At 35.5% G+C, this 23622-nt stretch overlaps 2 protein-coding genes across 19 annotated transcripts in view; both read right to left on the reverse strand.

The window, feature by feature from the left end:
* GRM5 (glutamate metabotropic receptor 5) overlaps positions 1 to 23303 on the reverse strand; it is an 810828-nt gene extending 787525 nt beyond the window's left edge. For all 4 annotated transcript variants that reach the window (XM_054662592.2, XM_054662591.2, XM_063784377.1 and 1 more), the window contains exon 1: positions 23216 to 23303. The gene's annotated coding sequence lies outside the window, so the exon portion shown is untranslated. The remainder of the gene's footprint in view (positions 1 to 23215) is intronic.
* Positions 13900 to 23622, reverse strand: part of NOX4 (NADPH oxidase 4) — a 174149-nt gene continuing 164426 nt past the window's right edge. For all 15 annotated transcript variants that reach the window (XR_010147622.1, XM_009423943.4, XM_001136458.7 and 12 more), the window contains one exon: positions 13900 to 23436. Coding sequence is in view for 14 of the 15 variants with exons in the window: in XM_009423943.4 (XP_009422218.2) it covers positions 23316 to 23436 (121 nt within the window). In the remaining variant the exon portion in view is untranslated. The remainder of the gene's footprint in view (positions 23437 to 23622) is intronic.

Below are 23622 nucleotides of genomic sequence, written 5' to 3' on the forward strand. Positions count from 1 at the left end.
ACAATGGTGTCTGAGGATTAGAGTCAATTATAGATGGGAATTGAAGCTAGTTAAATGAAGAGCAAGAAGGAATGGGAAAAGAAATTTGCACAGTAGTCTGTAGAAGATTCTGAAGAAGGAATAACGGTGATTGGGAGCACCTTTAGTCACAGATGACACGTGTGGGTGGGTCTGGCTTACCTAACAGGGGCCAAGGTGTTGTGGACACTGCAAAACAACTATGTGTGGGTCACTTATCTAGGAATGATTTGAAGGCAAGATTTTAGTCCAGGGTGGTATGTTTCAATCATTTTTGCAACACATTTTGAATAAAAGTCCACCTAAGAAATTGTCATTGTTACTGAGAGGGAGCCATATAAAGTCATTTTTTTCCTTTGTCACAGGCAATTCCCTCCATCACCGCACCTCAATATAGGACATCATTTTGTTTCTCTAGAGGCTTGAGGTGTCTATTTGTATAAAAGCAGCATCTATGATGAAACCATCATCACTTTAATTCCATGGTTTTCTCAATATGGCATAGAAATTACATGACTGATATTTCAAACTGACAGTTCCATTAAATTATAATCAACATTATATTCTATGGCTTTTTTACTGAGACCTTTACAAATTGCTTCATTTTATGCTTCTGCTCTGATTATTTTCCATTGCTACATTATAAGCCACATTCTGTTGAAAAAAAAGAGAAATAAGCAGCTGCCACTCTTTTTTTTAATCTTTCTGTGTTTTGTAAAAAAAAAAAAAAAAAAAAAAAAAAAAAGTATTTTTAGTATCCAACCTTTCCAACAAGTCAAATATATAATTCTCCATCTGTAGAAATCACATTTGCAATTGGCACAAGTCATTTCAGCCAGCGTCTCCAGCAGGCTAACAACTGGCATTAGTGGCAGATGTTTTTAGCTTTTTCCTTGTTTGTGTAGGCTTTGATTTTGTGGGATTTCTTTGTCATCATAAAAACGGCCTAACTGGGGCCACCTATTGTGAGCTTGTTTTGGAGGACATGTCAGTAAAACAAAGTTCCACTCCCCCTCTGATTAGATGCCTTCTGAAAGCTGCTGAAATGCAAATGTGAAAAGATTTTTGATTTTCTAATAAACTTTTTATTGCTTATTTTCAAAATCATTTGCCATTTTGTACAATGTAATGAAAATTAAAATTGGCTATGGAAACCACTTAGACCTCAAGAGCTTTCAAATTGTTCAGCTATTTAAAACAATATTGGAAGAATTTAATTATTTTTTTAAAGAAAGGCTTGCCAAAATTCTATATTGTTCATGTTTATCTTATTGTTTTATGAGTTTTCTTAATAGCAATGTAAGAAATTATTCTTATGACTTCATGTTCATCTTCCAATTTTTATGTTTCATAATCATAATTATAAGGCATATTCTTATGATTTCTAGTTTTTCAATTAGAAATGAGTAACAAAGATGTTACAATTTAGTCAGTAGTTGTGATATTCAAAGAAGTGTGCTAGGCACTTTCATGTATGTTAACTCATTTAACAATCGACATGTTACCAACATGAGAATAAGTACTATTCATATTATCAAGGGAGGAAACTGGTTGAAATAGGGTAAACACCTTCCCAAGTTTACATGTCTTCTCAGTAGTTTAGGCAATTTATCTTGGATTTGAGTTTAGTTATTCCTAGGTGCTTCTTATTATAAATTTAATTGTTATATTTTACTCAATTATGTTGAAGTGTAATTACCAACTCCTTGCTACTCAATAGTTTTGATTTAGCTGTTGTCATCATTTTGTTTAATATTGTAATGCATACCTTGGTTCATATACCATTTTATTTATCTGAAGTTATTTTCCAGGAGTAGGTTCTCTGGGTCAAAGCACATGAATACTTTTATAACTTTTCTAATGGACTGCCATTACATTTCTACATTACATACATTACATTCCATAACATTTTCTAATGGACCCTTTTGAAAAGGGTTGTGTGGACTTAAAAATGCAAAGAAAAGAGTCTAAAAAACAGGACATCTGAAAGAATAAATGAGAAAATTAAAAGGTAAAGAACTTAGAAGAAAGAAGACATGCTGCAATTATCTTTGAGGGGAACTGAAGAGCCTTATTTAAGTTAGAGCCTTAACTTCATGTGAATTTAACATGGCACAGACTGTGATATTAAGTGCATTAAAGATTTGAGAAAATTTTTAACATATGTGGGATCTCAAGTCAGACTCTATGAATTTGATTCCTGGTTCAATCTCTCACTAGCTGTATAACCTTGTGTGAGTTATCCTACCTCTGTGTGCCCCAGTTTTATCATTGTTAAAATGCATGTAATAATAGTACTTTCTTCAGCATGTCCTGAAGAGTAAATCTAAAGCCTTTACAGTAGTGCATAAATATTCATTATTATTTCACAAGTTCTCATAGAGTATGTTAACTCAACATGTTACCTGTTTTAAGAAAGAAAGATAAAAATATAACCACACATTTTGTTTTTCAATAATAATTTTGCAAACCATGAATAGTAATGTACCTATTTAATAAAATGATATTATGATAAATGTACTTTTAAGACAGAGAAACATTTGGGGACTAGAAATATTAATCATGCAAGTACATAGACTTCTAGCTCATAAACAAAAGTTGGCTATTAAAGCACCTATGATGTGGTACTGGGCTTGAACCTAATACACATCCTTGGCCAAGAGTCCCTATCAGGATAAACTCCTCTGAGCTAGAGAGTGTTGGTTCACTTTTAATCATTCACTCATTCATTCAAGGAACAAGTCTTCATAGAACACCTACTCTGTCTTGGCACTTTGCTAGAGATACAAATGTTAATAAGATTTAGTTTCTATTCACAGTGAAATCACAGTACTCTGAGAAAAAAGCCTATGAGCAAATCATTGCAAAATTATAAATACCATCATAAAGGAATATTCCATGTCTTACAGAAGTAATATAATTAATACTGCAGGAGTACAATATCATCAGGGGAGCTATAGAAGATTTCAAAGAAAAGCTAATAATTGAATGGTATTCCCAGAAGTTCACAAGGTAGATGAGGTGATCGATAATCTGAGCAAAATGATAACATGAGCAAAGGTAAGTGCCGACAAGCTATGGCTAATGGGCTAAATCCTGCCTGGCAGTTGTTTTTTGTAAATGAAGCGTTATTGAAACACAGCCAAACTCATTCATTTACATTACATATCGTCTATTGATGTTTTAATGCTACAATGGTAGAGCTAAGTAGTTGCAACAGCAACCATATGGCCCAAAGCCTACAGTATTTACTATCTTGCCTTTGATTGAAAAAGTCTGCTGACCCCTGGCATAAACCAAATCAGAAAAATTCAGATTAGGTGAAGATAGATCAATGTAGATAAAAAATCATGAAAAAGAGCTTCACCTTAACAATTGAGAAAACAATCGTTGATTAGGGTTTTCATTATCCTACTGTTTTGCCAGTTTATTTTAAAGATATAAAGTGCTTTGGTGCAGATATGTAGATATAGATATAGTAACAGACATACATACACACACAGACACACACTGAATTATATGAATAAGGTATGTGGGATTTTAAATATTTTTTCTGCCAGAAAATCTACAAATTTCCTAGATTTTTGTTTTATTGACCTTCTTTTTATTCCCTACTGTATCAGTCAATTTTCACGCTGCTGATATAGACATACCTGAGAGTTGGCAACTTACAAAAGAAAGAGGTTTAATTGGACTCACAGCTGCATGTGGCTGGGGAGGCCTCACAATCTTGGAGGAAGGCAAGGAGAACAAATCACATCTTACATGGATGGTGGCAGGAAGAGAAAGAATTCGTGCAGGGAAACTCCACCTTATGAAGCCATCAGATCTCGTGAGACTTATTCAGTATCACGAGAACAGGATGGGAAAGACCTTCTCCCATGATTCAATTACCTCCCACTGGTCCCTCCCACAACACGTGGGAATTCAAGATAAGATCTGGGTGGGGACACAGCCAAACCATATCACTCACTGTTGCCATTAAGTGTCCTTCCTATGGAACACCCGTCTCTTTGCAAGCTCAGGAACCCAACCCTTCTGAAATTCCTGAGTTTTTATTTCACTAATTTTCCTCATTCTTCTCTGTGTCTTCAACCCTTCCCATACTGTAGGGTCCTTAATGCTTCAGCATTCAGATATGCTTAACTTAAGAAAGAAAAATCACTCTCCATTAATAGCACATGAGCTAAAATAAGTTATGCACAGGTGAGAGTTTCTTTGACCAAGAAAGGCCAAAATAAAAAAAAGCTGAGTTTCCACTCAGCTTTTGCCCTATTTCTTTCTATAGCCAAGCTTCTTAATAAGGCTGATTATATTTGTGGTCTTTACTGCTATGTCTTTTACTGACTACTTAACACACTTCAATTTGTTTTCTGTTCTGCCTCTCTATGGAAACTTTTCCTTACCATGGTCACCAAAGGTGTCTATACTGACAAATTAGATGACATTTTTGGTACTCATTTAACTTGATTCTGTCCTCTACATAAACACTCTTTCCTTATGGTTTCTGAGCAGTAACTCACCTTTAGGCGTTTTCTTCCTGTCTGCTTTTTCCTTCTTGGCATTTCCAAAAGGTTCAACTCTTCTATCTCTAGATGTTGAAGGTTTTTCAGTTTGGGTTCTCTAAGGCAGATGTTTGCATGCAGGTAGTTTTTAGAAAGTGTTTGTAAAATTTGTTCTCACTCATAAGTAGGAGCTAAATAGTGTGTACATATGGACGCAGAGTTTGGAATGACGGACAATGAGGAATCCACGGGGTTGAGGAGTGGGAGGAGGATGGACAATGGCAGGTTTCTTGGTGGGTACAATGCACATTGCTCCAGTAATGAATGCACTGAAGGCTCTGACTTCACCACAATGAACTATGTCAATGTAGCAAAAATTGCACTTCTATTCCATGATTATAAATAAATAAAAATTCAAATAAAGGAAATAATAAAAGAAAAAAAGGAAAAATGCTTGCAGAACTAATATCTCTAATGGCGTAAGAGAAGTATGGAGTGAAAGGAAGAGAAAAAGCAATGTAGTAGAGGCTTCAGCCCACCCTATGGGGAGCTCTGCAGCTAGGAGAAATATGAATATATATACAAACATATAAACATACATATAAGCATATGTATAAACTTTTTATAAGAAATTTGTCTCACATAATTATAGGGGTTGACTAAACCAGTCTGAATTTTGTAGAACAAACAGGAAGGGAAGATAAGCTGACTGAAACTAGAACCTCAAGGACATGAGCTAATGCACAGGTGAGAGTTTCTTTGACAAAGAAAGGTCAAAACCCTTTTTAAAAGACTTTCCAATGGATTAAGCTCCACATTTCAGCTTAAATTGTAGATCCCTTGGGTTCACAATTCATTTTAGTCACCCCTAAACTTTCATTGTCATTTTTCAGCGTCAATGTATCAATAGCACTCAACAAAAGCCACTTCCTTTGAACTTCCCAAATCCCTAAATTATGCTTTAGTTACAGGTGCATTCAATTCTTCTATAAGCCCATTCTAGTTAATACTGGTAAAGTTTTTAACAATTGCCCACTATGTCATGCTAGGAGCTATCCGTATTCCAACTACTACTAGTGATGGAGTTTTCATTGCCAATTAACTGGTGGATTATCCAGCAGCAAAATCCTATTTCAGAGAATGCTTCCTAAGACTACTTTTGGCACCAGTACTCTTAAGGTTCCCCAGAAGTCTCAGGTGATCCAACAGCTATCTGCAGTTGGGATGGTCTTTTAGAACTGTCCCACATCAAAGCCAGGAGCTTCAGTATTTGTTTTCCCACATTGTCTAGTCATTGCATTTGAGCTGCCCCAGGCAAGAGACTCAGGCCAGAGACTCCCTTCTGTGAGCATAGTTCTTGAAGAGGGACTCAGCTATGAGCAATCAGCAGCCAACAGTAACAGTAGCTGGGGGAAATGAATGCTTTGGTCCTTAAGGAACAATCTGTTCAGTACAGCAGAGCATCCACTACACGTGGATGATCTTATCACTCTCATCTTTCCATTCTACTTCCTGCTTAAGTATTCTTTTCTAAAATTCCAGAATTGTTGATGACTCCCAAGTTTATATCTCTAGTCCAAGCTTCATCTTAGAGCTTCTGATTGATATATCCAATTGCTTATTTAAAAATTTACTTAAATATTTTACAGGAATTAAAACTGAACACATCTAAAAGTGAACTCTTACTATCATCCTAAATATCAATTCTCAGTGAAATAATGTCTTTTGTAGCAACATGGATGGAGGTTATTATTCTAAGTGAAATAACTCAGGAACAAACCAAATACCATATGCTCTCACTAATAAATGACAGCTAAGCCATATGCTATGCAAAGGCATATAGAGTGGTGTAATGGACATTTGAAACTCAGAAGGTGGGAGGATGGGAACAGGGTGAGGGATAAAAAAGTTACCTGTTGGGTATAATGTATACTATTTGGGTGAGGGGTACACTTAAAACCCAGACTTCACCATTATACAATTTATCCATGTAACCAAAAACTACTTGTACCCCTAAAAATTATTGAAAAAAATTACTTTCTCATCCAAACTTCCACAACTTAATAAATGGCACCTGTACCCAGGTTATTTCTCATGCAATAAACTTGGAAGTCTTCTCTGATATAGTTACCCACACATCTAATCTATTTGCAGTAGTCCTATTTCTGCCTGCAATATGCAATGACTTTGGCATGTCTCTACTTCATTCTAACGTGCCCTCACTGTCACATCACAGCAATCTCTCTATTTCAGTTCTAGACTAAGTCATAATCTTCTGTTGTTGAAACTACTGCAATAGCCACTTAACTTAATTCTAACTCCCCCACTTGCCTTCTTCTAATCTACAGAGCAATTAAAGTGACCACTTAAAAAGATGCTTATAACACTTCAGAAGCTTAATATTTCTCTCCAGTTAAATTCCAAATCCTCAACAAAGACCTCCTGTTTTAGCCTCTGCCTGCCTTTCCAGTTTTATTTCATGTTATTCTGCAACTTACTTTCAGTACTTTGGCAAGTAAATTCAATGAATCCCTTTCCACTAGATAATAAATTTCATGAAGATAAATTCTGCATTAATTTTGAGAAATTATATTCCCAATGTCTGGTCCATAGTAAGAATAGGATAAATATTAAATGGGAGAATGACAGTGAAACTCATCAAAAATTAAATCTAAGCAAATAGAGAAAAGTAAAAACAGAATAAACATATTTTATGCTTAACAAACAATAAGATCTAGCCCTCACTTCAGTAAGTCAAGGACTTCCAAAAAGTGAAGATTGCTGATAGCTCTGAAAGAAGTCCAGGTTGCATTAAACTAGGTAATACTTCAACTAAAAGGAAATAGAGAACCCAAACTGGTAAACATGGTGACACCGAGAAGTGGGAACGACTTAGAGAAAAATCCTCAGTACGAGTTGAAGGCATGCTGATGTGATAAATCTTTCAGTGACTCTAAAAGACAATGTTCTTAGATGGAGATGGTGAACATTTCCATCAAAGCTTCCATAGCATGATAGATCATAAAGAAAAGTTATTAATAATAGGCAATACTGGAATAATTCATAAAAATAGTTTGGTTCAAAAAAATTATTTTCAGATATCAATGGACGAAACATGAGTTGAAATTAGAATACCAGGCTAAGATATGTGGGGCTACAGAAGTAACTAGAAAGAAGTTCTGGCCCTTAAGATGGTTTCAGCCTAGGAAGAAATATAAGAAATATTTATACTCCCAACCTATAAAAATATGATAGATTTGGCTTAGGGCTATAGAAGAAGAGTTATGAAAGATGAAAGATTTTATGGACTTAATACTTACGGAGAATTTTATAATATGTATCAAGATCTGGGTATTTTACATATTTGATCTCATTGCATTGTCACTAAAATTTTGTGAATTTATTATTATCGTCACTTGCAAGATAAAGAAACTGATACGCTAAGAGGCTTAGTAGCATGCCCAAAGTCATGCTGCCACTATGAAATTGAGATCCAAACCTACGGCTTAACTCAAAGTTCATAGATTTTCCAATATACCGTGTTGGTATAGATTACCGCCAGGTGTGTGTGATTGTTTAATGTGTGTATATGTATCTGGTAGTAGCATCAAGGAAAAATCAAGGAAATAATTACATTTAAACTGATCTTTCTGGTTATTCAAATGACTGGTATATCTTAAATCAAGGTTTGAAGGCCAACACCAAAAGAATGTGTTGAGAATTTTAAGTTTGTGTCCTTTTATAATAACGTAGCTTTTCTAGAAAAGAAACCCTGCTTTCCTGCCCGTCAAACAACTACAGGTTACCGGGGTGTGCATCTTGTAAAACTTCATTAAGGTACATACTTAGTTGATGCCTAAAAATATTTTGAGTGTAGGCACAGACATTAAGTAAAAAAGAAGACCAGGAGCTATAGATATTAAAATTTTTATGAAAAGCATTTACAAGTACACATGGAAAAAACGTTTTTTATTGCTGGTAGTCTAATGTTAGCAGTCTTGAATTTAATGCTGCTCTATATTAGGAAATGAATTAACTAGCTGGTGTTAAATTATCTCTAAAACTAGGATGGTGGCCATGGAAGGAGAAAAGGACAGATGTGAGAAACCTCAAAATGAGAAAATTAAGAGGACTTAGTGACATAAATAATAGAGAGGAAAAATCAAAATTCACATTCAACTTGAAAGTCTCATTTTTCCCTAAGTTTTCTTTTTTTTTAACTAGACTAATAACTAGTCTTTTCTCTAAATAGACTATTACCTAATTTTTAAGTACTAAAAAGTAATGTGTTGATCATATACATAATTAACTGTTTCCATTTAGTTTTTCTTTATAATATTTTTAAGGAAAACTATTAAGATTCTTTTTATGGTTCTAAGTACCCCTAACAATACTCAATATTTCCTATTAGGCATGGCTTTTAGGTATAACAACACAATGAGAATTACATTTAATTTACCAGTTACTGAGAACTTATTGAAAATCAGAAATTTTGCTAGAACTCAGGGGTGAAAAGATGATTAAGACTCTAAAACCATGTACTACTTTGAAGAAACGCACACTTACTGGAGGTGACAGGCAAGCTGATAAATACCTATGAAATTATGATGAAAATGTAATCACTTCTGAAAAATATTTTAAAAACACACTTTTGTAAATAAGTTCTTAATATAGAAAAAATAAACTATCCATAGTTCACTACATTATTTCTTCAGGTTGTCCCAATTTCTTTCATAATTATTATAATAGATGCCTTTCTATCTTTTCTATGTTAGACATAACTCAATCACTATTACTATATAATTGACATATAGTTGTCATATACACACTGGACATGAGTATATTATTTCAATTTTAATGAGGAGGACACTTGAAGAACAGAGAACTTCCAAAAGTCACACAACTAGTAAAATGGAGAGACCAGGACTTTTAATCATACATTCCTGATTTTACATCCTCATCCTTCGTTCTATCCATACTATTTCCTTGACTTTCAAATTCATCTTTGTCTAATTAGTAAAATTATCATTATTAATAGCATTTAGAATTTACTTTGTGACCCTAGACACCTTACATTTTACTGACTCATGTAACCCTCATTCTACAGATAAAAAAACTAAAGCTGATAATCATTTTTAAAACATCGTCCAAGGTAACAAAGCTCACACTGGTGCAGGCAGGATTTTAACTCAAGCAGTATGACTTTACATTTTAGAGAGTTGGTCTCAGAAGAAACTGTAACCACCACATTATATGGTCAGTTCTGGAATTCAATAGGTCCAGAAAGATATCAATCTATAAAGTCAATTAAAAGAAATCATCAGCCATCATCTTGACAGAAACCTAAAAGCTCCTGGACAAGCAATTGAAGCAGCATCACTGTGTCATGTATTGACCTTAAGATTGCTGTCTCAGGTAAACTGTTTATTCTGAATTTAAAAAAATAAAGACTGGAAGAAAAACTCATCACTGGTAGTGTATAAAACCATCATAAAGAACAGCTGATGAGGTATATTCTATTTTTCCTAGGACTATAACCTGTTGTCTAGGTTAAGGTTGGAATTATGAGATTCAATGAAATGAGATAGATTGGAGAATGCAGGAAAGATTACTAAGACAAGAAAGAAAACTTTGGAAAAGCTAATTCTACCAACACAGATGACATCTACCACAATCCACTTTGGAAAAAGATGGGAGGAGATGGGTTGAGTAGAAAAATGAGCAGAGAAAAAAAGCAAGGAATATTAGGGCTTTGGTGATATTATAATGTTTTAACTCTGCCCTGCCAATCACCTCTGTTTTGTGTTAGGGAACTGACAGAGGAATATACAGTAAACAATATGCAAAGGGGAGAGAAGGTTCTATTAACAGCGATGTCACTGACTAACTTTAGTTTGGGGTTCTCTGCTAAAGCTAGGTTGGTGCACAAGACTTAAGCAATAGTCTCAAGTGAAACTTTCAATGGTTAGAAAAAAATGACTCCAAATCTGGGGCACTTACCACCCTTAGTCTATCAAATTGTGAAAGGAAGGCAAAGAGAGAAAAGAAGCACAACAAAGATGAAAGCAACCTCACTGACAGTCTACCATATGTATGGCATAGAAGAAATGGAAGAGAGAATGAGAATATGGGATAAGGTCCTGCATCCACTTTTCTCCCAGGGACAAAAGACAATGAGAGATGAAGGTACTAAAAGGCATGCAAATTGTGTCGGGGTGCCCAGTATCACCTAGGTTTACTAATTCTCTAAGGATACTCAAGATCTCAGTATAGTTTTACTCACAGCTACGATTTACTACAAAGAAAGAATACAAAGCAAAATCAGCAAAGGGATAAAGTGTGTGGGGTGAAGTCCAGGGGAAATCAGGCACAAGCTTCCAAGAGTCCTCTTCAGTAGAGTCGCACAGGAGACACTTAATTCCTCCAGCAACAAGTTGTGACATGCATGAAGTGTTGTCTATAAAGGAAGTTCTTTTAGACACTCAGTGCCCAAGGTTTTTATTGGAGGTTCATCACATAGGCATCCTGCCCAGCACTTATCAAAGTTCCAGAGTCCCAGAAAAAAAGCAGGTGTTCAGTATAAACCTTATTGTTTGCACAAAAGTTTTGTAACATTCATTCATTGTTATCATTTAGGGTAATCAGAATTGTCCTGAAATTTCAAGTTCCCAAATGCCAGCCAAGAGACAAGCCTGCAAGCACACTTTTCTAAGAAGGATATCAGTCTCAGGCCTGGTGTATTAATTTTTTTCCTGCACACAGATATATGTGTAATCCTTTACACACAAGAATCATAGCTATTAATAAATGTGGACCAATAAAAATTTCACACCCTGTCCAAATTATTATTCTCTATTCTTGAAGGCAGAAGAAAGAAAGGGACAAGAGGAAAGGCCGACCAATCAAAATAGAAAAGCATCTCTGTCTCCTACAGAAATGCCGAAGTTGGTTCAAAACCAGTAAGTGAAGAATAAAAACTAAAGATATAAAAAGTCGCAGAATCTTCCTTCCCATTTACCACACCTAGAAAAAATAGATACTGTCAAGCCTCATTATATGCAGATTCCATATTTGCAAATCACCTGCTTGCTAAAAATTTTTGTGACCCCCCAAATTAATACCTGCTGCACTTTCATGGTTATTTGCAGCCATGAGCAGAGCAGCCAAACATTTGTCTCTCCAGGTTGACATTCCCAGCTGAGCCCCAAGTGTAGTGAAGTTTTGTTTAGTGTTCCTAAGGACCTCCCATTAAAGTCTTTTGTCAGAATAAAACAAAAAGTCTATCTCCTTGTCTTGTGGATTATATATATATATATTTATATATGTATATATATACACATATATATGTATATATATACATATATATATATGATGATATATATATATATATATATATATATATAGTAGATAAACTTTGTCCAGGGATGAGTTCAATGTTAATTAATCAACAATATATATTAAATAAGGTGTCTTTAAAAAGAATCACACATATACAAGGTTATATATTAAAAGATTGATGGAAATTTGATCACAGGTTCGCGGGAGCCTATCTGAGAGTAATGGTTTGTTATTCACTAATTCAGTCTGTGTGGCAACTTTATAGAACAAAACTACCATAAATAATGAGAATTGACTCCACTTCAAACATCACTTCATACACAAAGAACCTCTATCTACCATAAAGTCACCGGGTTCTGCAGCACATTGTGCACGTCAGGGAGCTATAGCAACCATGGGCACAGAAGGGGCTGTGACTGGGCAGGGCCAGTGCGTCAATGACTCCTCTGAGCCCTGGGGCAGAGAAAAACTCAGAATCAAGGATAATAGGCTAATTCAAGCGCTGAATTGGGAACAGACAAACTCAGAGCTTGGATTAATCCAAAAACCCAAACAAATAGGTTTTTGCCAATTGTGGCAGTGAACTTTGGGTCTTAAAGTCTGTAGCTGGGTTATTAACCAACAGGGAAAAACAAGGTTCAAGGTTAAAGTTAGGTTCCAGGAAATAGGTGAGGAAAAGAGTTTATATTAGAAAACAAAACAAAAGATGTAGTCATAGTACAACTTCAAGGTATAGCTGTGGCTCTCAGGGCTCTGTCTGTCTGTTAGCTCTAATTTGAAGCACTCTTCCTGTTACTGGTAGATAAGGGTTAAAGGGAAGGGGCAACTGCCCCAAAAGACAAGGCTTAACAATGCCCACAAGGTCATAATATATATTACTAGATATTTTGTTTCAATCTGCTTTGGAAAACAGGTATAAGGTAACTATGCCCTCAATATTTCCCAAGTGTCCCATTAGATATTTAAAATAAATAACTAAACAAACCACTTCCTACGATCACTGTAAGAGAAAACCAAGGCACTGAGGCTGCTATTTAAAAATCTTGAAATCTGAGTTTATTTACCAGTCAAAACCTCCATTAAAGTCTTTTATCAAAATAAAACACAAATTTAATTTCAGAAATCACCTTGTCAAAATGCATGTGCATTTGGAATCTGTCATAATTAGCAGTTACTCTAAGTGTATTTTTTCACACTATATTTGGGTCTATATCTGAAATGCAAAGCCAATTCTGGCATGTATGCTTACATCTCCCAGTTGATTACACATTTATCAGCAAGCTGCAAACTTGGCCTCTGCAACACAAGCCACTTGTAAAGATTTCTCAGAGATTTTCTTGCCTAATAAAAAGTCTGATGAGAAACTTTTACTGTCACATATTTTCATATTTTTTAGCCCTAGCAGACACATTCCTGACAGGTGAATCAATATGAATAAGGGAAGACGTTTCAGAGAAACTGTTAGTCTTCAGAACTGAGATTTGCATCAATGCCTCTCTGATTTGTGCATCCTTCAAATATTTTTCCCCAATTATCTTTTGTGTTATTCTCTCGCTGGCTGCTGCTGATGAGTGATTTTACAACACTTGTGCTATTAAAGCATGCACTCATGACCCCATTGTGACACAAAGCAAATAGTGCACATAGCGAATGCAAGCACATAACTGCTAATCTTGCCTTTTAAATGCATTTGAACTTGACCTATTGAAATACCCATTATAGAATGTATGACAGCTTGGTGAAATACATGGGGCAAGACACCATCTCAGGAAAGCAGACTCTTTGAAAATAAATCACTTGAAAGACTGCAATATGGTAGGAATTGATTGAGAAAAATGTAGTACCACATAGTGAAGTAACCTGCTTAAACCCTACAAAACAAGTCACTACTTCTAAAAGCTCTGTAAGTTAGAGCTCAGTGGCATCTAATTTAATCCATAAATGACTCTAAAAGAAAATAATGGCCAATAATTTAATGTAAAGAGCATATATTTAGAAACGTCAATAATATAATGTCTTGTATTCTGAAGCAAATATATTTTCTTTTTTCTTTTTCTTTTTTTTTTTTTTTTCATATGGAGTTTCACTCTTGTCGCCCAGGCTGGAGTGCAATGGCACAATCTCAGCTCACTGTAACCTCTACCTGCCTGGTTCAAGTGATTCTCCTGTCTCAGCCTCCTGAGTAGCTAGCATTACAAGCGTGAACCACCACGCCCGGCTAATTTTGTATTTTTAGTAGAGATGGGGTTTCACCATGTTGGCCCGGCTGGTCTTGAATGCCTGACCTTAGGTGATCCACCCACTTCGGCCTCCCAAAGTGCTGAGATTACAGGTGTGAGCCACCATGCCCAACCAGCAAATATATGTTCATGCTGCTGATGCAGGAATGCATTTCAACTTGGTATAGCCTAGGCATATCTTAGGACCTAAAGGTGCCCACAGTCCTATATACTGAAGCATTTTTACTCATCCTATCCACTATAAAATTATCAATTCTACTGAGAGTCAAAGTCAACATAGAAACACAAGCTATAATGATTCTCAGAGAGCATTTTTAGAAAAAAGTCTGATATGCATTTTACTAACAGGAAAACTAGTTTTCAGATGGTATCAGAACACTGGTCTCTAGGACAGGGCTTATGGCAAATGGTTCATATCCCACCTTGGTAAATGTCAGGTAAATGTTACTTGACAGTAACTCTACTATTATTCTTTATTTTACGTAATTTGAAGATTTCAAAAAAGGGAGATTATGATGTGCTGGATAAAATAAACAAAAATCTGTAAGCAGGACTTTTTACATGTGTGTAAATATGTACGGTATACTCAATGTTTGGGTAAAATTGACTCCTCAGTGGTCAAACATAAACACTCAACATTTAAACTTCATAATGAACATAGTATGTTTTATTAATTTTCTGTGCAAATATATATATATTTAATATTTTAAAATTATATAAATATTTAATGTTCCTATCTTACTGGGCACAATTATGAGATTTAAAAATAATAACAAAAAACAAACCAAAAATAAAACCAAAATCCCAAACCCAGCATGTTAAATTTAAATATCAGAATCCTATCATTTCCAATTACATATCCTGCTGTAAGGAAAATTAGAGAAGCGTTGAGTGGCTTAGAAATTAGAACACCTTCAAAGTGTTTCAAAGGAGCAGTTCTTAAATACTACTTTTTTATTATCTTCACATGTAAGACTGATCCTTCTTTAGGATGAAAACAACACTATGCTGTTCTCAAAATCCTAGAGAAAATTCTTGATTATTATTGCCAAAAGTGCGTAATTCCCAATGAAAAGAGATTTTAAGTATGTTTGAACCAATTTTATTTGTTTCAGTTGTAAGCACTGTGTCATGTTCTAAAGCAATAAAGGTTTTCCTACATACTATGACTTTATACATACTATAACTTTATAGGAATAAGATTATATATAAATATATGCATATTTTCAATTATTTATGAATATTGAATTTGATTTAGTGCTTTCTCTTCAGCATTGTATAATGCCACACTTCCATTTAACTAGATAACAAGGATCAAATGCCAAACCTGGATTGCTGAGCATCTCACACTTGGATGGGAGGACTACACTTTCTCTAATTGCAAACCCGAAATTGTTGAATGCTATGAAAGCTGGAGGGTGTTACTAAGCATTATTCTAGAATTTCATTTTCACTCGAGTTTTTTTTATAATCCACCATAAAAATACACACATGCACACACACATTATTTAAATATAAAAATCTACAAAATAACATGAGATTTGATGAAAACCCATAATGTAAAATATCTCCAGTAAGAGTAAGAAAGCTATACATTTACTTTATTCCCATCTAAAAAAAAAAAGCAGATAAAACGTCTTGCATTTTTGTAAATAGAAGGATTTCCAGTGATAAGACATAGGTCTTGAATTTAATTCAGTAGAACATCTCATAAACATCTAAATTTTCCTCCATTAAATCTTAAATAAGTGGGATAACTTATGCTACCCTCTGCAATTCCTAACTTAATTTTCATAAGTCAGTACAACTATCTCTAGCCATATTGGGCCCGACCAAAACTAGCTAAGAGGAATTCAGAAAGCATATACTAGATTTAACAAAAGACTTTGTGGGGAGCAGAACGAAGACAGACAGTCGTGCTGGTTTGCTGTGTGTGTTTCTCTACTCGCCCAGAAAATAAAATTAAATAATCAATCTTTCAGGTACAATGGACTGCAACTCATAAAAGCTTGAGTTTTACTTTCTTACAACAGTGTTTGATTTTTACTCTGTCATCAAAAGTCTACTAAGGGAGATTTGCCTAGGAAATCTCTCTCTTCACCACACTTCTCCTCCCTCTTCCACATTTTTGCCACACTACATCCCTGGTAGATATTATTCCCATTTTTATGTAAGTGGTCTAATATATTTCAGGGGTGAAGGCTCCAAATTTTCTGATTTCTCTCTCAGAAGCCTATTTACTCCATAACCATTGAATGTGGCTGAATAGAATGGTAACACTGGCACGCTCTCAGGGTAGAACAGCATGTCATCCAATTGTATGCTTAATTTTTAAAGTGATTTCTACTTTTCCCACCTCTAATTTAATTTTTTTATTATTTATTTATTTATTTATTTATTTATTTATTTATTTATTTATTTTTGAGACCCAGTCTCGCTCCTGTCCCCCAGGCTGGAGTGCAATGGCCAAGCTTGGCTCACCGCAACCTCCGCCTCCCAGGTTCAAGTGATTCTCTTGCCTCAGCCTCCCAAGTAGCTGGGATTATGGCTGCCTGCCACCATGCCAAGCTAATTTTTGTATTTTTGGTAGAGACGGGGTTTCACCATGTTGGCCAGGCTGATCTCGAACTCCTGACCTCAGATGATCTGCCCGCCTCAGCCTCCCAAAGTGCTGGGACTACAGGCGTGAGCCACAGTGCCTGGCCTTAAAATAAATTTTAATGAAAAGAGAGAGAAAAAAAAGATAATCTCCTGCTAACGCCTTTTCGTAAGCAGGTAATTGTCATATTTAAATAAAGGTATAATTGCACCTGGTGGGCACCCAGTTCTGCCATTAAACATGCCACACTGACTGAAGAGATTGTATTTTCCTAAACCTGTTAGTCCCTGGGAATCTAAAGAATAAACTGTGCAGCACATCTAATCACAGAGTGTAGGGTAAGTCCCAGGTCATGTTCCAACATACATGCGGTAAGGTATTTTACATTCCTTTGAGGTTCAGCTGCAGATAAAATCCTAGAAAATTTAACAGCTTTGTCTTTAGCCAATGTGTTGGCTGCAGTAAATTTTTAAGCCAGTAAGCAAAGCTCCCATTTTATGCACTGTGGATATTTCTCACCACTAAAAGGAATTACATAGTCATACTAAATTGATACTAGGTTCAAGTGAATATGCTGTTATAAGTAAATATATATACTTTTATGTTACAACAGAGACAATGTGTGTATCTCAATGTCTACAATTGTTAAGAAGGTTTTCATTCCCTGGGTGAAAGGATAACGGTTGTGAAATATGACCTTGCAATGACAGAATTTTAATGCATTGTGTATGTGACTAAAGCAATGCATGGCATCCTGGCCTTCTTCATTGCTATGTATATTAGAGTATTTTGCAGTGCTGGCTCTCATCTAAGTGTCGGGGTCTTCTCTAGGTCAAATAGCAGCTCGTCAATGCTTTATTTCTTAAAGAACCTAGATGTAATTTTAATCTGAGATAAAGTTTCTTGCTAAAATTCTAATGTCAGTGAAAATGTGAAAAGTTCCCTAAAATCTAGCCAAACATCACATTCTTTCACATTCTTCCAAACCAGAGAAATAGCCAGTTTACCATGTATTTAAGCATCTTTTGAGTTATAAAAGGAAAAACATTATTACGTCCTGATGTGTTAAATGATTTTGCTTTCTCTGACAATTTTTATTCCTCCTATGAGACATTTCTTGCCCTTCCTAGTTGCAAAATGTGAATTTTAACACTTTGCATCAGGTTGTTGGTCTCCGTTCTAAAGCAACATTAAACTTTCTGCTAATTTTTATAAAAGATCCACATGGCCTTTTTTTCTCTTATAATAAACCCCTCTTTCCTAATTAGATGTTTTCTGCTTTTTCTCTTTAGAAAACTTAGTTCAGCTAGTCTTTGCAATTCTGTCCTTTGAGAATAAAGAATATAATAGTATAGAATAGAATAAAGAGTCTTACAAAATAGAATAATAAAGTTAGCACAATAGAGAGGATATTTAGAAGAGAAATAACAGTGAGTTCTCATTGTCCTGAGGTGGCTGAAGTAAATGCCAATCTCATTACATTTGATTTCATTTATTTCCTGTCTCACTAATTTACAAAATGCTGACTCTTTTCTCCTGGACAAAAAGTGAGTTATGGTCATGTGAGTAGTGAACAATAGACATTTGTTTTGACACCAGTTTTTCCTGGGTGGTTAGAAAGCTGGCGAAGTGATAATTTTCATCTATGAACTTGAATTTAAAATTATATTATTAGCATTTCCTAGAAACTACACTATTACAGATTTCTCCAATGCAAAACTCTGGACATCACAATCCCTTTACCACAATTATCATACTTAAAAACAGGTATATGAAAATGGTTTTAATAGGCAAAACATACAAGACTAACAAATTTAGAATAAGAAGATAGATTCGTAAGAAGAGTATAATTTTCTGAATCTGAATCTGGAATTAACACTCAGTATCATGTTTTCCACATGACACTAAATAGGGTTTAACAGGGAGATTCAAACTCACAGCGCAAGATATTTTTATTAGATGAAGATTTCATGGGGAGGTGAAGAGCCTTTTGGTAGAAGAGATTAAAAAGACTGAACTCCAGGCCGGGCGCAGTGGCTCACGCCAGTAATCCGAGAACTTTGGGAGGCCAAGACGGGCGGATCATAAGGTCAGGAGATGGAGACCATCCTGGCTAACACGGTGAAACCCCGTCTCTACTAAAAAAAAGTACAAAAAATTAGCCGGGCGTGCTGGTGGGAGCCTGTAGTCCCAGCTACTCCGGAGGCTGAGGCAGGAGAATGGCGTGGACCTGGGAGGCAGAGCTAGCAGTGAGCCGAGATCATCGCGCCACTGCCCTCCAGCCTGGGCGACACTGCGAGACTCTGCCTCAAAAAAAAAAAAAAATAGATAAAAATAAATAAATAAATAAATAAATAAATAAAAATAACTGAATTCCAGTCTCAGCTCTGCTACAAACTCAATAGATGACTTGTAGCAATTTTGGGCCTCAGTTTTCCCAATCATAAAATAAGACTACTCTTACCTTCAGTATTTTATATTCAACAATATAACTGTATATGGAAAAAGTCCTAGCTAGCACAAGAAAAGGAAACTTCTTAAAGTGAATAACAACTTAAAAATGTTCCCCTTGGTTTGTTTAGAAAACTCACTTTTTGGCTAGTATAACCATCCTTAAGAATCAAAACATTTTTTCTTAAAATTTCTTCTCTTTTATATAATGAGTATTCTTCATCACTAGCATTATCTGTTAATGACAACAGTCCATTTGCCTCCAGTGAATCTCTTTAACAATGGCTCATAATTTAAATCCATCACTCGCTGTGAATGCTCCAAGTAAACACTGATTTGTGGGTTTATCAATCACATGGCTGTGTAGATTAAATTGATTCAGCCTGTTCCTTGTCTACATTGCTTTTATGCTGTTGTTTTAAATGCCTATACTACGACAGTCACCCAACTGGCATTTTAACATCACTGAATGAAGAACTATCAAGCATTTCACTTTTAACTTGAAATTTTTAAAAAAGCAAATGAAGTCCCAATTGTAGGTATGTATATGTATGGATTTATGTAGTATATATGTATGAGTGTATGTGTATGAATCATAGTTTTTTAGAATTATTTATATTTAAAAATTATAGCCTTCCCTTGGATAAATCAGGTGATACAGCAAGATTAAAAACTGATGGAAAGTCCTATTGAATTCTCTGTTTGGGAACATATAAAGAGAATGCCCTTGTCCACAAAATAAATGTCTTGGTATAATCCTATAGAAATTGGTAGTTTGGGGCAGGCGTGGTGGCTCACACCTGTAATCCCAGCACTTTGAGAGGCCAAGGTGGGAGAATCACTTAAGCCCAGGAGTTTGAGACCAGCCTGGTCAACATTGTGAAACCCCTGTCTCTACTAAAAATACAAAAATTGGCTAGGTGTGGTGGCGTGTGCCTGTAGTCCCAGTTACTTGGTAGGCTGAGATGGGAGGATCACCTCAGTTCAGGAGGTGGAGGTTGCAGTGAACTGAGATCACGTCACTGCATGCCAGTGTGGCTGGAAGACCCTGTCTCAGAAAAAAAAAAAAAAAAAAAAAAAGACAAGAAAAAGAAAAGAGGTGTATGAGTAGAAAGACCTATAGCAATAGCCATTTTGTTTAGAGGTTCTTAAACAGGTGTGCTTCTTTCTGGAGTGTGTTTGTAGGTTCCCCAAAATTGTAGGGATGTGCTGTATGTCATGCTAAGCATTTTAATCAGATTCTCAAAAGGATACGCTATCCAAAAATTAATAAAATGATACATTTTAGTCTATGTATGAGAAGTAATTTGACTTAGTTACACCATTAGCCTGCGACAACATTGATAGTTCCAGAACTCAGATTCCTAAGGCTTCTCATGCTAGTGCTAATTCCTTTTTTTTTTTTTTTTTTTTTTTTGAGACAGAGTCTCACTCTGTTGCCAGGGCAGGGTTGGAGTGCAGTGGCACAATCTCGGCTCACTGCAACCTCGGCCTTGCCTCCCCGGTTCAAGTGATTCTCGTGCCTCAGCCTCCCGAGTAGCTGGGACTATAGGCACCCACCACCATGTCTCGCTAATTTTTGTATTTTTAGTAGAGATGGGGTTTCACCATGTTGGCCAGGTTGGTCTTCAACTCCTGACCTCAAGTGATCTACCCGCCTCGGCCTCCCAAAGTGCTGGGATTACAGGTGTGAGCCACCACGGCCGGTGCAAATGCTAATTCCTGACAAGCAGAGTGTGTTTCCTAAACTTGCATCACCTTGTGAACAAATGTTGCTGCTTTATTTGTTCTAAAGTTATAGTGAGCTTATAGAAATTTCAAGGACACCATTTCAATGTTAACATTTATTGCTACTAAAATTAGTGATTTAAGGCTTGTATTATAAGAATGATCCCCAGAGAAATAATCCCTCAAAATAAAACAAAGTTCTCTTAAACATGCAAGATGAAGCCCTGCAGAAGCAAAGATGACCTATGTTTAACATTTAACATTTGAACACCTACTGGAACTTAAATAAGCAAGGAGGCTCATCTAGAATGGCAGACCAGCTTTGAAACATCATCTTTCTTTTGAAAAATCTTCTACCTGTTTTAATGAAATTAGGTCTATTAATATAATCACATAAATAAATTATGATCAGTATAGAGTCAGTATTGCATATTAAGCCTGGACTAACTCAAAGTGTCTTTTTACTAGTTCTTTCTGTTAAATGTTTCCATGAAAATTCTTTTTAATCTAAAGACTGTTGTCAAGACATACTAGTTATTAAATATGCCTTCAGAGCTAAATCTGCATGAGCATTCCACATTTCCTATCACTTTTTTGGGTTCATCTTCTTTCCACAGAAAGGAGAATTTCAAGGAAAGGAAGAAATATCTACAAGTAAATATCATTCAGTATGGGTTAGCATGCTTGATTGCTATTGGTGAATTATAGCAAGAAAAGGCCTTAGCATCTATCATGTTATGTTTTATGTAACATTTTAACAATGGCAAGGTAAGTCACACTGCTGATTTCAGCAGTGTTATATTTGATAGCAATTGATAGCTGACTATTAAACAAAATCACTAAACTGTATGAATGCTTTAATTCTTTTATTTATTTATTTATTTTTTGAGATGGAATCTTGCTCTGTCACCCAGGCTGGAGTGCAGTGGTGCAATCTTGGCTCACTGCAACCTCCGCCCACCGGGTTCAAGCGATTCTTTGCCTCAGTCTCCCGAGTAGCTGGGATTATAGGCACCCGCCACCACACCCGCCTAATTTTTGTATTTTTAGTAGCGATGGGGTTTCACCAACTTGGTCAGGCTGGTCTTGAACTCTGACCTCGTGATCCACCTGCCTTGGCCTCCCAAAGTGCTGGGATTACAGGCGTGAGCCATGAATGCCTTAATTCTTAAGATAGTAATGGGAAATACTGTTCTGAGCCAAGAATATGATAGCCAGGGAACATAAATTTATAAGATCACACAGTGTAGTTCCAACGGTGACTTTAAACCCAATAGTTCCCTATGGAAACTCAGGATACCAAAAAGTGCGACAGTAATATTCTGGATTCTAAACTTAAGTTTGAATAAGAATATCATATTTCCTCTTACTTAAAAGGTAAAATACAGGTTTCACTGTTCAGGAATATGACTAGACTTTCAATATCTCCATCCTAAACCAATGTGTGGCAAAGGAGATAAATCTTATATTCAGTCCCTACTGACACACATGATGTCCTTTGGTCTCAAAGTGCAAATTAACTAACTATCCTTAGAGGCTACAGCCTAAGACAAACCCTACCTGGGAAAAAAAACAATAATAATAATAGAGACAAAAATGCTGAAAAAAGGAAAAAGTTATTAGTATATGTATATATATATATATATATCCCTTTATAATTTATAGTAGGAATATTTTCATTACCATGCAATAGTGATAGATTTAAATGAAGATGAAAGGGACCTATTAAATCATTATGTCTAATGCATGCTAAGGGAAGGCATATTTCCCTAGAGAGAGGAATAAAAAGAAAAAAATATATAAAAATAGATACTATAACAACATTTGAGGAAGGTTCAGTTAGCATATAGTCTTCAGATATCAAATAGAGGTATTAGCATAAGTAGTGGAGACGATTAGATCTTGACACAAAGTACCCGTATCAATACAGAGTCTTGTGCTGTGTTTTCAAACATCTAATATATTTGCCTGGAGTGCTTGCAAATTAAAGCTACTCTGTTTATACACAACATAGAAAATGGAATTTGAGCTTCAGTGAATTTTTAATTTTGTTCAATCTTGCATTTGTTCAACCAAAAACAATTTAAAGAGGAACACGACAATCAGCCTTAGATTGAGCAAGTTCAGCTCCTCACTAGGGAGTTCTTGAATCCACCATAAAAATCAACAGTGTGCATCTAACAGTTTTCTTTTAATTTGAGAACTGAAAAGTGAATCATCACATCAAATATTCTTCAAGGTCTCTTTGGTTTCCAGATTAAACATGTAATGTGACCGGTCATCTTGCCACATTCTCACACTTCCATTTTAAATAATCATAAATAAGAAAACCTTACTATTCTTTGGCATAACACAGCTGATTGATTCCGCTGAGTTTCAAAGTCTTAGAAATTGCACTCATTCCTTCTTTAGAGTCCTGCTTCATGGCAAAAGTTTTCAGCTGAAAGACTCTTTATTGTATTCAAATCTTGTCCCATATGAGTTGTTCTGGTTACTCAGTTTATGAAGAGTCTTGGATAGTGAATTGGGTCCACAACAGAAAACACCAACTGTTTTCCTAGAACAAGAGCAGAGAAAATGGAAAATCAGGTGTAAAATTAGGCAGAACATGACAAGAAGTATGCTTTATGAGCATGGTTTAAAGTATTAACAAAGTCGATTTCTTGCTATTTTACATATTGAAAACAATTTTCTAATTATTTCCAAATGTAAATGTCAACCAGGAAAATATTTTATTTACCTC

The sequence above is a fragment of the Pan troglodytes genome, chromosome 9, assembly GCF_028858775.2.
Source record: "Pan troglodytes isolate AG18354 chromosome 9, NHGRI_mPanTro3-v2.0_pri, whole genome shotgun sequence".
Taxonomy (NCBI): domain Eukaryota; kingdom Metazoa; phylum Chordata; class Mammalia; order Primates; family Hominidae; genus Pan; species Pan troglodytes.